Source organism: Sapajus apella, unplaced genomic scaffold, assembly GCF_009761245.1.
Source record: "Sapajus apella isolate SASKATOON/1434 unplaced genomic scaffold, GSC_monkey_1.0 scaffold72, whole genome shotgun sequence".
Taxonomy (NCBI): Eukaryota; Metazoa; Chordata; class Mammalia; order Primates; family Cebidae; genus Sapajus; species Sapajus apella.
This window is the reverse complement of record NW_022437012.1, coordinates 8383212-8399465: the sequence shown is the minus strand read 5'-3', so window position 1 is coordinate 8399465 and position 16254 is coordinate 8383212. Positions and strand designations below refer to the sequence as shown.

The 16254-nt window shown below is 39.0% G+C and overlaps 1 protein-coding gene across 8 annotated transcripts in view; it reads left to right on the top strand.

The window, feature by feature from the left end:
- NCKAP5 (NCK associated protein 5) overlaps window positions 1-16254 on the top strand; it is a 976754-nt gene that overhangs the window by 683951 nt on the left and 276549 nt on the right. For all 8 annotated transcript variants that reach the window (XM_032250728.1, XM_032250729.1, XM_032250731.1 and 5 more), the window contains one exon: window positions 3304-3453. In XM_032250728.1, coding sequence (XP_032106619.1) covers window positions 3304-3453 — 150 coding nt within the window. The remainder of the gene's footprint in view (window positions 1-3303; window positions 3454-16254) is intronic.

Genomic DNA, 16254 nt, shown 5'->3' with positions numbered 1-16254 from the left:
TGTGTGTGTGTGTGTTTGTAGGGTAGGGTAGTGGCTCATTATTTGTAGATTCGGCATTTGCAAATTGCCTACTCGCAAAAATTTATTTGCAACCTGAAAACCAATACTTATGTCACTTTTGTGGTCATTCATGAACATACCTGGAACGGTGAAAAATTGGTCACCCCAGCTTCACACTACTAGCTGAGACGGAGCAAGGCAGCACTGTGCCTTCTTGTTTTAGCTTTCATGCAATAAACAAGTGACCTGTTTGTGGTCTATTTAGTGGCATGTTTTTTGCATTTTGTGCTTTTTGTGGGTGATTTCACTGTTTGAAATGGCCCCAAGTGTAGTACCGAAGCACTGTCTGCTATTCCTAACCACACACAGGCTGCGATGTGCTTAACAGAGAAAACACCTGTGTGTTAGATAAGCTTCCTTCAAGCATGACTTACAGTGCTATTAGCTGTTAGTTCAGTGTCAATGGATCAACAGTATATGTTAAATGTAAGGTGTCTTTAAATAGAAATACACATAAAACAAGATTATATAATGGCTGGTTAATGAAAATGTGACCAGAGGCTCACAAGAACCTAACTCTATTTTCCCTCAGAATAATAATTTTACATTTCCTGAGTTGGTGTTCTGTTCATGAACATTTTATAGAACATAACCACTGTGAATAACAATACTTCACTAGATGGCGTGTGAGTATATGTATGTTGGCATTAGCCTCATTAGGAGTTTAGGAGACAAAGACATCAAGACTTGTTGAAATTAAGAAGTTTGTCCAAGGCTGGGCGCAGTGGCTCACACCTGTAATCCCAGCACTTTGGAAGACCAAGGTGAGTGGATCACCTGAGGTCGGGAGTTCGAGACAAGCCTGGCCAGCCTGGTGAAACCCCATCTCTACTAAAAATACAAAAATTAGCTGGGTGTGGTGGCAGGCACCTGTAATCCCAGCTATTTGGGAGGCTGAGGCAGGAGAACCACTTGAACCCAGAAGTCAGGGGTTGCAGTGAGCTGAGATCCCGCCATTGCACTCCAGCCTGGGCATCAGAGCAAGACTCCGTCTCAAAAAAAAAAAAAAAACTGTCCAAGATTATTTGCCAAACTGCTAAATAAATGGTAGACCTGGAATCTGATGTCTCATTCCAAAGTCTTTTGGCTTTCCATTTACCGCACCAGTGGCTTTGCTTTTCTTTGTTTTAATTAGCTATTGAGCTCTTATTTTTACAAGCTACACACACACACATACACACACACACAGAGTCATGCATCTCATAAAGACATGGGTCAATGACAGGCCACATGTGTGATGATGGTCCCATAAGATTATACCATGTTTGTACTGTACCTTTTCTCTGTTTAGATATATTTAGATACACAAATACCTGCCATTGTGTTACAGTTGCCTACAGCACTCAGTACAGTAACATGATATACAGGTTTCTAACCTAGGTACCATATAGCCTGGGTGTGTAGTAGGCTGTACCATCTAGGTTTGTATAAATACACTCTATGATGTTTACGCAATGATGAAATCTTCTAAGGGTACATTTCTCAGAAGTTATCCCTGTCATTAAGCAATGTGTGACTGTGTATGTGTGTATGTATGTATGTGTGTGTGTACATATATATATACACGTATGTCTATGTATAAAATATAAGTGGAATATGCTGAATGATGAATGAAAAACTAGATACAGAAAGTAAAATGAAGACAATTTTAAAGCAGCTTGCTTCATCAACCCAGGATAGCATTTACTTACAGTCATCCCAAACCACAAAAGAGAAGTAAAAGTACCTCTTTGTTTAGTAACAATATCTACAAACTTCAGATTCCTTATCGTGGGAAGTGGAAGTCTGACAGGTGGCCAAACCCTGAAAAATCAAAGTAAAAAAAATGCTGCCATGACCTGGATTTGTTTCCTGGCCTGTGGATGTGCATCTTAAACTTGTCTGGCATTTATTTGAGCTGAACTCATACCTGCACATGGTATGCAGCTAGGCATGCTTGAGCCTGATTTCATAAAGATCTACAACCTTTCTAATCAATTATGCATTTATATATACAGAGATGACAGGAGAAATTGTATCCTAAAATCTGTATGTAACAGTGTAACATGGATGAGTTTACTGACTTGTGGTCTCAAGTGATTTATATATATACATATATACACTGATACATACACATTAAGACATATTTTTACATCGTAATTTGTTTTCAAAAAATAAATATTTTTGGAACCATTAAAGCACCTTGATGAACACAGTTTGAAAACCCTGTTGTTGTTGTTGTTTTCTTCTTCTTATGCTCTTTTCTAAGTAGATTGTATAAGCTCCTTGAGGGTAAGCATAATATCTTTTATGCTTCTGTATTTGCAAATTGATCTTAGCTTAGTACCAAAATATAGAGAAGTCTCCTACCACTGATAATCCAGTTTTGCCCAGATGGTTGACAACCACCTACATTAAAACAAATATTAAGGCAGCGTTATGTTTAGAATTAAATGGTGGAATCGAAGGATGTCATTTAGTGTGTGGAGCAAGAGTCTCCATGCACAAAATGGATGGACTTTTTCATATAATAATCTCTTGATACTTCTTTTTCCCTTGAAAAACAAGGGCCAGTCATAAGGCTTAATACTTCCTCAACTTTCAAAAAAGCTTCCAGGGTCAAGGTCGAGTGAGGGGCTTCCAACAGTAAGGCAAGACAAAATTACTCTTTATGTCTGCCTCAAGGTCAAAGTACAAAACACTGAATGAACAGTGTTACAGAAAGGGACTAAGTGGTCCTTAAAAGTTGTGTCATTATTTTGCTGTAAGAATTAATTGGTGTGAGCTTTGAATTCTGAAATCTCTATTATTTCAGTATTTTGTGATATTTTGTATTCTTTTAATTAAATGGCTGCATATCCAGCGACTTTAATGATCCTGTTTTGAGGAGCTATGCCTTTCACAAATCAAGGCATCAAAGTCAATGTATTTTTCCACAGTTTATAGTATAGCTGAGTTTCATTGTGCAGATAAAATTGGATTAACCACATGACTCTACCTATGGCTTTGCGGGCTCGGTCAGTTCTCCAACTGTGCAAAGGAAATCTGCATTCAGAGGTGGTGACCCAATGGCTTTGTCCTTTCAGGGTTCAGTAAAAATATCTACTTCATGTTTTAAAATAAGTCCCTCTCAGAATTTGTTTAGCAAACTCCTAGCCCCAGAAGAATGCACAGGCAGGAGGATGATTCTGGCCTTTTCAGCCTCACACTCATGCTTATTTTTCAGTGGAGATTATTGAAAACTGTAATTCTTTCTTGCTTCAGGAAAAGCTGTCAGAGGAAGAGAGAAAACATAAGGAAGCTTTGGAAGATCTTCACATGGTGGTTGATGAGGATTCAAGGAGTGAAAGCAGCAGTACAGATGAGGGAAAAGAAAAGACCAAATTGCTATTAGAGAGATTGAAAGCTCTAGAGGTAAGAAACAAAGTAATTTTTATGCTCTAGAGGTAAGAAACAAAGTAATTTTTACACTCGTCAAGAAAAATAAGTCTTCCGTTTCTTTTATTGGCACTGATTTTGAGTGAGTATAAATCTTCCCTTTTCAGTTCTCCCAGACTAATACGATCTATGATTTCCTACTAAGATTTGTTTGTCTACAATGAGCAAAAAGTTAGCACTGAAAGGGTCTTAACCTTATGTTGTTTTAAAAGGAGTACATAGGGTAGCCATTGATTTTTAACTTAAATTCAGCCCTCAAACTGTATTAGATTCTAAAATTGCAAGCTCCTTGTGGGAAGGGGCTAGGTGATATTTCACTTTGTTTTTCCTAGTAACTGGCAAAATGAATGAATGAATGAATGAGCAAAATATTTAATAGTATGTAAAATTATTACACACACACACAGAGATTTTAAGCAGTATAGTCATCTCTTAAAACAAACAAACAAACAAGCAAACAAACGTGCAGGAATTCAATGTGTAAAGCATCTAACAGTGGAGCTGAAACTGGCTAAGGAGACTTGAGATTTTTGGAGCACCAATGTCCTCCAGATACCTCCAGACCGGTATTTGATAACACCCATCTATTACTTAGTGGCATTTGACATTATTTCAAGTGTTAATTCATGAATTTTTATAGCAGTCATCAAAGACCATTCCAGTTACTAGTTCCTGATTGAAATGTCACACGCTTAAGGACTCAACCAAGATTTTTTTTTCTATGAGTTCACTTACCTCCTTTTGATAAGCTTATGAAAGGCCTTCACTCAACATCTAAAAATGCAGTTCTACCATAGAGTCTATAGAATCCTGAAAACTCTGCTAGTACAGAGGAAGAAGACCTAGAGAGGCCTCATTTTCTATGCTTTGTTTCTGCAATTCTTCCTTGGTTCTACTACATTGTCTATAGTGAGCATGTCCATTTTACACTAATTTCTTCAGTGGTAATAAAGCAGAATGGTGAGATTATGTACTTTGAGCTCAATTCTTGGGGTTTGGCTCAAATCCCTTTTCGACCACTTTCTAGCTTTGAAACCATCAAAGCTCCCTGAGCTTCTGTTCCCTCAGCTGAAATCATGGGGATAGTAATAGTAACTAGCCTTACAGGGAAGTAATGAGGATTACTTGAGTAATTATTTTTAGAATGATGCCTGTGCATCGTCTCTTTTATTCATCCACACCAAACCTGCACCTTTTTCTTAATTTTCTTCCTACTTATCTGGGTACAATGATTAATGATATAAGGACTGTGAATGAAAGATGTTGGCTACTCTACAAAGGTGTGACTGAAGGCAGACAGGTAAGCAAGTGACTTCAAACACAGTGCAAAAGAAAGGCCAACTGAAGGAATCACTGGCAACTCCCTCTGGGCAAAGAGCTAGGAATCACCCTTGTCTCCCCATGGGTTTTTATTCATTTGTCATTTTCTGAAGACAGTCACTGTAAAACATAGGAAAGCTTCTCAAGGGAAACTGAGGTTCCTACTTGGGTTTTAAGAAACTTATAGCTTTGTCTTGAGGTTGAATTAACTAGATTCACAATAGGAAACAGTTGATATTACCATTTCTTGATCCCATAGGACCATGTACTTAAATTGTTAGGTTTTTGTTTATAGCTACAGAGAAAAGTAATCTTAGTTCATGTCATTGTTAGAGACAACAATGTAAAGGACATTTTACTTAATCAAGCTAAGAGGTCTTTAAAAAACTATATGGCAGCAAATGTTTCTTAAACTGTAGTGAGTAAAAGAGAAGCAGTACTTATTTTTCCATCAACAGAGTCCTTTACACCTCAGACAACCACTCTTGATTCCAGCATTAGTTGGATGCAACAGATGATCTAGAAGTGCCATTAAGCCCCACTATTTTAATTCATAAAACTCTTTTATTTTTTAATTTCCAGTAGTCATAGTGCCACTGCTTGTTTCCTAAAATTCTTTGTTCAATATTAAGTGAACTTTCTTCTAGCCTTCACATCTTACTATCTTCTATTTAAATAGGTAATAAGATTATTTTATTTTATAACATAAAGTATATAAAATAAGAAATACAAATATGTTTGTAACTATATATAAATATATTTTCTTACATAATATATAGATGTCTTTTTGTCATACATGTAATTCATTTTCATATGAATTTTATGTGCTACTTAAATTTTTTCATTTTAAAACAATTGGCTCCATATTCTCAGTGTCTAGGATCTTTTGCATGGGTTAAACATGGTTGTGGGAAAATAGAGGACTGATTTTGACAGTCTACAGTCAGAGCTGGTCATAGATCCCATATGGATTTATATGCTTTAACAAAATGCTTCCTTGGAAAGCTGCAGTGGAATTCATTATAATGTGTCAAAAATTACTTTGGCAAAATCTGATGTACAGCAAGATTTTAAAAACACAAAGAATATTTTCCATCAGCATATTTTTGGAAGGCAGCTGTGCTCACCAATACTCTACCAGCACCCCATCAGTGTATTTTTAAAATGACCATATTTGTATACCCTAATCTCTTGGCCCCTGGTTGTTGAAGGTCACAGAAAGAAATGATTGTCAGGATGGTAGAAAGCAGTCTTCTTTCATTCCTGATCCCCCAGCAGTTTCCAAGAAGGTGTGGAAAACAAAATGCAGAGATGACTCCTACATTCCGTTCTTGATTACTGTGACAATGATATTCAAAAACAGCTTGAGGAGCCCCTGACTTTGAAAATTAATATTGTCTAAGCAAATCACCCCTGGATTATCCCCTCATGTGGCCATTCCTGGAGTAGGTTCCTACTCACATTCATCAATCAATTCCTCTTTCTTCTCTATGCACCAACCTCCTATGAACTATCAAGAAGATGAGCTCAGAGAGGTAGACGAGGTCCAGAACCTATTAAGCCTTATAGGTCATGGCCACAATAAACACTTGGAAATCAGAGACCCCTTTACTTGACTTTTCCAAAATCCAACCCTAGGAAGGATATGGGGTCATGGCAGAATATTCTGGAGGCGAAGGGCCTTCAAGTCTGTCTTTTGATAGTTCTTTTACCTCTCAGTCCTTTGGTTGCAGGGCATTTCTCAGTAGCCTTTCTCCACAGTTCCCAGATCCCGCCTTAGAACGTGGCCAGCTCTGCACCACTTACTCTCCTCTCCCTCAGCCACCTTCTCCCACAGCCAAGTTCTGTTTTTTTTTTTTTTTGATGGAGCCATCTAGGTCTCTGCATGCCATGTCATGGGCTCATTCCATACCACCCCCATGCTTGGCAAAGTATTTTGCTAATTAAGACCTTTACCTTCCTGAAAACACCTCCGGTGCCAAGAATCAAAATTATAAAAATTATAAGTATACACACACATTCTGTCCTTTCAGCCTTGTGTTCTCTACTGAGTGCATTGGTTTCAGCTGTTTCCAGCTCTTCAGAGTGAAGAGTAGACCGTCTACCCACATACCTAGCCACTGGATCCCCTGCGCTTAAATTCTAATTTGTGTTTAGGGTCCTGGTGCCTGGAGGAGAAATCGTTTGGTGTACATTTGTGTCATAGGGACACATGAACAATCTGGATGCCACTTGCACATTTTATGTAACTTCTCAGTGCCTGAGGGTAGCATTTTCTATATTTTTTTAAAAATTTGGGTTTTCCCTAGAAGAAAACCTAGGCAAAACCATTCAGGACATAGGCATAGGCAAGGACTTCATGATTAACACCAAAAGCATTGGAAACAAAAGCAAATATAGACAAATGGGATTTAATTAAACTCCAGAGCTTCTGCACAGCAAAAGAAACAATCATTAGAGTGAACTGGCAACCAACAGAATGGAAAAAATATTTTACAATCTACGCATCTGGCAAAGGGCTAATATCCAGAATCTACAAAGAACTAAAACAGGTAAGAAAAAAATCAAACAAACCCATTCAAAAGTGGGCGAAGGATATGAACAGACACTTTACAAAAGAAGATATACACGAGGCCAACAAACATATGAAAAAATGCTCGTCATCACTGGTTGTTAGAGAAATGCAAATCAAAACCACATTGAGATACCATCTCATGCCAGTCAGAATGGCGATTATTAAAAGTCAGAAGACAACAGATGCTGGAGAGGATGTGGAGAAATAGGAACACTTTTACACTGTTGGTGGGAGTGTAAATTAGTTCACCCATTGTGGAAGACAGTGTGGCGATTCCTCAAGGACCTAGAAATAGAAATTCCATTTGATCCAGCAATCCTATTACTGGGTATATATCCAAAAGATTATAAATCATTGTATTATAAAGATACATGCACACGTATGTTCATTGCGGCACTGTTTACAATAGCAAAGACCTGGAACCAACCCAAATGCCCAATGATGATGGACTGGACAAGGAAAATGTGGCATATATACACCATGGAATACTATGCAGCCATCAAAAACGATGAGTTTGTGTCCTTTGTAGGGACATGGGTGAATCTGGAAACCATCATTCTCAGCAAAATGACGCAAGAACAGAAAATCAAATACTGCATGTTCTCACTCATATGTGGGTGTTGAACAATGAGAACACATGGATGCAAGGAGAACACATCACACGCTGGGCTGTGTTGGGGGGGACTAAGGGAGGGACGGGGTGGTGGGGAGGTTGGGGAAGGATAACATGGGGAGAAATGCCACATATAGGTGACAGGGGCATGGAGGCAGTAAACCACCTTGCCGTGTATGTACCTATGCAACAATCCTGCATGATCTGCACATGTACCCCAGAACCTAAAGTACAATAAAAAAGAAAAGTGGCTTTTTAAAGCCTGCTGTTTCAGAGACTGCTTACCTGACTTAGAACAAAGCTCACCATTCTCAACAGGACTGCCATGTCTCCAGTTGCTTCTGTAAGGATCACTGCTTTCTCCCACCCCACCAGAGACCACCGATTCAAGAGATCTTCCCGACTTGCTCTCCAGAATCCATTGGCTTCACCTGAAGTTTTCCCTGTTCCCTATTGCTGGGCATTCACTTCAGGTCCCTGGTTTGCTCATGGCAGCTTCCTTGAAAGACATGATTTGTTTGTCTGCAGGGCCCCCTCCTGACACTTCCATGGGGCCCTTCTCTCCACCCAGCAACAACTGCACACCTGAGTAAAAGTGAGGCTGGACATTCCCTTGGCTCACTCCCAACTCCCACAGCATTTGATTCTCAGCTTCTAGTCAGGGGGAGAATAGGCTCGCCACCACCTGAGAGTCCTAAGCCTAAAAGCACATGATGACTTAGCCAGATAGCCTCAAGGTTGAAAGAACTTGGCCACTTATAGGAATGATTTATTTTGTGCAGAAAAATATGGCAATTAAATATGTTATGGTGAGTAACAGCTTTTTCTACTCAATTATACCTTTCCATGAAAGTATGACAATTAAAGTGCTGTGCATAAGCATTTTTGTTAATCAGTAATTCCTATTTAAAATTAAGTAGTTTAAAATAGACAAACCTGGCAGTGCATCACAATTATATGTAGAACTCATAGTTGAGAGATATATATTAAATATCTTCTATGGACCAAACACTGTTCTATGCACAGGGATTAGATCAGTTTTCTTGGTCCCTACCCCAGTGGGCAGACACAGGAAACATCTACTTAAATAAAATAATGAAAAAGCAAATAAATAGGCAACTATATGCCTCTAAGTAAGAAAAGTTGGTTGAGTTAGTAGCAGAGAGAGTGCGAGCTAGGGGTAGGAGAGGTATGTACTGAAGAACATGTCTGACATCAGCCATTTGGGTGTAATATAAATTTTAAAAAGGGAGACAGCTATAGGAAGATGTGGAGGAAGAACTTTCCAAGAGGAGGCAGCTGCAAATGTGAAAGGCCACCTGAAGATGCTGGAAAGCTCAGCAAGTCCAGGAAACAGAAATAAGAAGCATGTCCTGGGGACAGAAGGCACAAAATTAAAAAAACAGAAGAAGATGAGTTCAGAGAGATAGACAAGGGCCAGCCCCTTATAGGCCATGGTCACCATAAAGACTTGGGAAATGATATAAATTCAAAAGGAAACCATTTAGAGAATTTTAAACTGGGAAGAAGCAATGACGTGACTTCTCATTTATAAAGACAAATCCTTCTGCTTTGTGGGCTAATAGTGGGACATAGTAGGGGTGGGGAGACCAGATAGACGGTATTTTTTTGTTGTTTTTAGATTCAGACAAACGTTAGTAGACTGGTCTAGGGTAGGTGCCTAGGTCTTTTAGGGAATGATAATCATACCATAGTAATTTAATTGGACTAGAGATACTGGGAATAAAAATAACCATGTCGGCAAGCCTTCCTATAGGGCTTACTATATCCCAGACACCACTGTTGTGATTACCATTTGTGTTTATATATGCTATTTTCATCTTCACAACCCTGTGGGGTGGGGTAGGATAGTATAGGGACCAGCGGAAGCCCTTGGCTCCCTAAAGGTTCACAGAAAATCACTGACATGAGGCCAACTGATTGATAGAAGAAAAGGCATACACATGTATTTTCAATGTGTATACCATAGGAGCCTTCATAATGGGGACTCAAAGACATAGGAGAAACTGACTATTTTTATGCTTAGGTTCAACATAGAGAGCTGGGTGGACAGATGACTATACAAAAAAAAAAAAAAAAGAGCATGATCTAATGGTAATAGGCTGAGTGGGGAACCCCCACAAGGCCTGCCTGTCTATATTCTTCTCGGCTTCTGCTTGCAGCATTCCTTCCTTCTGGGCATGGAGCAAAACCTCCTCTAGAATAGGGGTCTCATGACCTATAGCAAACAAGGAGGTCAGATAATTGACTTATGGTCAGATTTTACATATAAAAGCAGAAGGAAAATTAGAGTAACACTCTTTAGGTTTTATGACTAGCTTTCCAGTTTCTTTGACCTGCCTTGGAGGAGAGGGATTCTAGTTTCTACGACTAAATGGGGGAGAATGGAGCTGGGAGACAGGACGACAAGAAGATCAGAGAAAAACTTTGTCTTCAGAGGCTTTCATTTGGGGATACTGTTTCGTGAGCTCCAACAGTAATTATCACTATCATCATCTCCATTTTACAGATGAGGAAACTGAGCCCCAGAAAGTTTGAATATTTTGGCCAAGGTCATGTAGCCAGTGAGAGAGTCAGAATTTGAACTCCCAATGTGTGGCTCCAGTAAACTATGCTAGTAAGAAATGGTCAAGGAATATATTTCAGAAGCGATATCTATTAGGAATTACTGATCAATTAGATGTAGAATATAAGGAAAAGTGAGAAGTCAAGGATAACTTCTAGTTTTTTTGGTGTTAGCAACTGAGTGTGAGGTTGTACCAAATCTCTGAAAGAGGCAAGCCTTGGAGGAAAGGTGACTTAGCAAAATTAGCATGCAGTTGTCTGTTGGTTTTGCCCGTATTAAGTTGAGATGCCTATTATGCATTCAAGTGATGATGTTCTGTAGGCAGGTGGACATACAAAGTTCAGATCAGGGCTAGAGATATGGATTTGAGAATCATCAGCATATGGATGACACTCAGCATCGTGGGACTAATTAAAGTCCCATCAGAAGTAACTGTCAATGGACAAGAAGAAGGCAGAGGACAAAGTTCTGAAGTTCCCCATTTTTAGAGGTCTGACAGAGGAAGAAGAGCCAGCACCTGAGCCTGGGGAGAGCATCTGGTGTGGTAGGAGGAAAATGGAAGGTGAAGGGTTGTAGGAGTCTAAAGAAGAAAGTGCTCCAAGGGCATCCTTGTCCAGTGCTGCTAGGAGCACAGGCGAGATGGAGCACAGAATCCACCCTCGGCCCTGGCAAGGCATGGTCAGCTATGACCTGGGTAGGAAGCATTTCTGATGGGAGTGGGTGGGGAGGAAAACATGTGGAGACATGTATAGATAGTTCTGAAGTGGATCAGACATGAAGAGAGTCAAAACTGGAGACAGGGTACAAGAGAAACTCTTGAAAAGGCAGCTAGCTGATGGTATGGCCTTCTAGTGTGCTGATGGCCGTGGTCTAGTGGAGAGGGCGAAATTGGTGATGCAGGAGAGAGAAGTGTGAATGCAAAAATGAGATCTACAAGCAGGCTAGGGGAATGAAACCAGAGCAGAAATAGAGCTTTTGAAAATTCCGATGTCTAGAAGGTAACCCAGGAAATCCCAGCTCTTTTAGTCTGCAACAGAAACCAACCATCTGTATGTTTCTAAAACTCTGGGGATTATTCAGATGCACAGTCAGGACTGAGAACCACAGAACCGCTTTTAAAATGATATTTAAAGCTGCCAGAACAACTTGGGTCCAGTTCTGTACTAAACCCAACAAGCTTTCATTGGTCTTTTAAAAAATTGTAAATTGGTAATGTGTAATTAGATAAATTTATGGCATGCAAAGTGATACAATTTATGATACAGCATGTAATAATTACATCAAGCTTGTTAACATGTTCATCACCTCACATACTTAACATTTTTGTGGTGAGAATGTTTGAACTCTTAGCAATTTTGAAATGTATAATACTCTATTATTAACAAATTTTGTACGCTTTGACCACCCTCTCTGCATTCTAGCACTCCCACGCCTCTGTAACTACCATTCTACTCTGTGCTCTCATTGGTCTTATTTATGTGGCCAAGAAACATATGAAAAAAGCTCATCATCACTGGTCATTAGAGAAATGCAAATCAAAACCACAGTTAGATACCATCTCACGCCAGTTAGAATGGCAATCACTAAAAAGTCAGGATACAACAGATACTGGCATGGATGTGGCAAAATAGAAATGCTTTTACGTTGTTAGTAGGAGTGTAAATTAATTCAACCATTGTGGAAGATAGTGTGGCAATTCCTCAAGGATCTAGAAATAGAAATATCATTTGACCTAGCAATCCCATTACTGTGTATATACCCAAAGGATTATAAATCATTCTGTTATAAAGACACATGCACATGTATGTTCATTGTTTACAATAGCAAAGACTCGGAACCAACCCAAATGCCCATCAATGATGGACTGGATAAAGAAAATGTGGCACATATACACCATGGATTACTATGCAGCCATAAAAAAGAATGCATTCAGATTGCATCCTTTGCAGAGACATGAATGAAGCTGATCTTAACTACCTCTTAATCTAACCTTTCTGTGCTCCTGCCTCCCCTTAAGTAGAACTTTTTCTGGGTCTTCAGACTTAGATCTAGAGGCCTTCCCACATGTGGCCAGTGCCACAAGCTTTCGAGCCTGGGGAAAGGTCATCATCTAAAGTGCTCTTCAGTGGCTTTGTGCCACCTTTGAGGGCTTCCCTGATATGGCCACGGATATGTCTAGGTTTGGCTTTGTCTCCTTGCCAGTGAGAGGAGCAGGCTAATTGCTTTCCATTTCTAACTGGCTTTTAGTTCTTACCTTGTTCTTCTCATTTTTGTCCTCTCCTATCTTAAGACAATGTAAAAGAAATGAAAAAGTTATAAGGCAGCTTTCCAGTGGTATTCTAAATAGAAATTCATAATTGTTTCCTTCTAATCTTTAGACTCTATGACAGTTTGCTGACAGGCAACACCAGACATCCTTGTCTTAAAGTATCCAGCATTTATCTTTCTCTGGTTGTTTTTTTGTTTTGTTTTGTTTTTTGTTTTTTTTTAACATCCAACTGTGGGTCTCCTAGCAAAATCACTAAGCTAGGATTTGAGACAAAAACTACTCTTTGGTAAAGGGGCTTGAAGTTTAAAAAAAAAAAAATCCATTCTATATCATTATGTAACTTTGTACTAGTAATTTCTGATTATAAAAGTAGTAGTCACATTACAGAAAATTGGAAAAATCATAAGAAAATAAATAATTATAATTACACCAATCCACTGACATTTAATTGTATATAAATATATATATATATAAACATAAATATTTATTGTCTTTTTGTTATTGTTGTACCTAATCAAATTAGGATATCATAAAATATCATTGTATCTGTATCTGTATACTATGACACAGAAAAGCCTAAACATATTTCTAAATATAAGAAATATATTTCTTGTGTGTTATTGCTGTACCTAATCAAATTAGGATATCATGAAATATCATTGTATACAGTTACCTAGCCTGCTATTTTATCAAAACTGTTTCTCCAAATTATTCACTACTTTTGAAAAATACGATATAATGGCTATATAGAAATTTATCCAATGGATACTGAGTACCATTTATTTAATCCTCACTGTTCGCTACTTAGCTTGTTCACACTCTTTCACTATTATAATGTGATAAGCATCCTAGTGCCTAATTCTTTATACATATGTATTGTGATAGAATATTTAAAGCATACCATTTGCTTTTAAAGCAGTCATGCCCATAGACAGTAAGATTTCTTATTTAAGAACCAAAATTAAGAATCTCAGAAATGAAGCTGATGGAGGCAGCACAGTTAGACAAAGAGCACCCAACCCTCACGCTCCAAGGGGCCACCACTGTCACTCAGTATAGGATACAATATTGAGAGGATCCATAGGCTACTGAAACGATATCAAAGATCTGAAACCTTGGGAAAACGTTATCATGTGGGAAATCTTGCCGTTCTTTCAAGGTACTGTATCTGTGATTGTTCTTTCAGTTGCGAGTCACAGAGACACTACACAAATTGACTTAACCAAAGGAAGAATGGTGATATAACTGGACAATCGGCTGTAACAAGGCATGGGTTACATGCCAGGGTTCAGACAGTGTCAGAAAGCTTTCTCCATCTCTCAGTCCTGCTTTCATTTGAGCTAGCTCCACTCTCAGGAAGGCCTTTTCCATGTGATGGCACTGAATCCGCAGCTCTGTAAAAAGGCCGTGTCTCTTTCCTAGTCATCCCATCAAAGTTCCCGATCTCATTGGCTCAGTTTCAGTTGTAGGCCCACCTCTTGGCCTTTGGAGGGTAGAGCATTTCAACCAGCAGTTCCATAAATTCCATCAAAGATTTGGCAAAATTCTTGTGTTTTAGTTATTTAAATGTCAGAATTACTTTAATACCACCCAGAAAGGTATGTTACTGCTTATTGTCTTTTTTTCCCTCTTGTGACAAATTGTCTTTCTTTTTTTTCTCTCTCTCTCTCTCTCTCTTTCTGCCTGTCTGTCTCTCTTCTCTCTCCCACACCTTCCTCTCCCACCTTTGGCATTTCTGGGCTTGGCCTCCCATTGGATGCTGGAATTACAAAGTGGTACAAAGCATCTTTTCTGCCCTTGAGATACTCACATTGTTGGAAGGAAGACAAAAACATACTAATTAATTAAAGTAATAATGCACATTAAAATTTTAGAAAAACGTATGTACAAGACTCAGTGGAGCACCAGGACAGAAGTATCTAACTGAATTATTTTTGGAGAAAGCAAAGAGATAAAGAAGTAACATTTGAACTGTGAGTCTTTGAGGCTTTATGCTAGTTCTCTAGGCAAAAATGGTAAAAAGAAGGGCAGAGGGAACTGCCTAGACAAAAACAGAAAAGCCCAAAACAGCCTCAAGGAGGCCTCAGAACATGGGCCTGTCTGGGGCCAGGGCACCTATGGCCAGAGATGAAGCCCAATGGCTCAGCCTGTTTATACGTGCAAGTGCATGGAACTACCTATCTTTCCCACACATCAATATTAAGAGCCAGCATCATTTATGTTTAAGACTCATGCAGTTGCCTCGGCAAGCCTCTCATCAGTGTAGAGGTGTTCTTAACTAATAGCTCCTTAACTTTCCACAGTGAAGATCCTGGTGGCACTTCAGTCCATCTGTAGAGCATCAAATCACATGCCCAAACAAACAGGCCAAGTGACACTGCAAACCATCCTGAGTTATGGAGAGAATATTGATGACTTTAAAGTGCATGCCCCAGTGACTTCAGAAGAAACTGCTTTGGAGTGTAGAAAAATACGTGCATTCCATAAATTGAAGTTCTACCATCACCCAAAGCCTTTGATCAGCGCTCGTTTTCTTTTTGCCTGCCTCTCACTATTGATGTGAGGAAGCCGAACTTGTCTGTAATTTAGGTTTCTCAGTAACAGGCAGCTGAAAATTCATCTTACTTTGAGTTTTGTTAGCATCTCCATTGCTGTTTTACAGCAGTCCTTCTGGCCTTCCAACTCCTGGAAGCTTGTTCAATCAAGACATGACCTTTTGTCAGTTATGACCAACTGCTGAGGGAAAGAAAACACATGCTCCGCGTGAGGAAAGCCAAGGTGTGAGGGGGTCTGTGACTACACTGCATTGCCAGGGCCAGATTTAGGTAGGAGCTTGTTAGAAACACCCCAGATGATATAAAAAGCCAATATGTCAAGAAGTAATCTGCATAAATATGTTACTTTGCCTGGCTTGGATTAAGAAAACCCCAGATCTCAGAGAAGGCCAATGCGTCAAGGACTAATCTCCATAAATATTCTAAGAGCTATCAAAGAAGAAAAATGAACTATAGGGGCAACATTAATTGTGCCCAGAGATAATTAGAACAAAGTGTTGTTAATTGTGTGTTGGTTTAATGTTATGTCGCTGTGGCCTTGTTTTTTTTTTCACAGAGAGTATAAATTTTGATGTCAGAAACTGAAAGCTGGCTGGCTTGATGAATCAAAAGGATTCGGTTTGCTTAGTTACAGCCAATTGAGCATTTTAATCCTTACTCTACAAAGCAAGTTAAAGCCTAGAATATCATGAGTAGAATTGGGAAACAAAACCCCAAATCTTGTTTGTTTGGCGTTTTGTAGAGCGGGTCCCTGGGTTGTTTTAGATGTGATGCTTCTAAGTAACTTACTGAAGTGTCATGAATAAAAATTACATAAGCTGTGATTTAAAAAGCAGTATGATTGATGAGCAGTCCCAG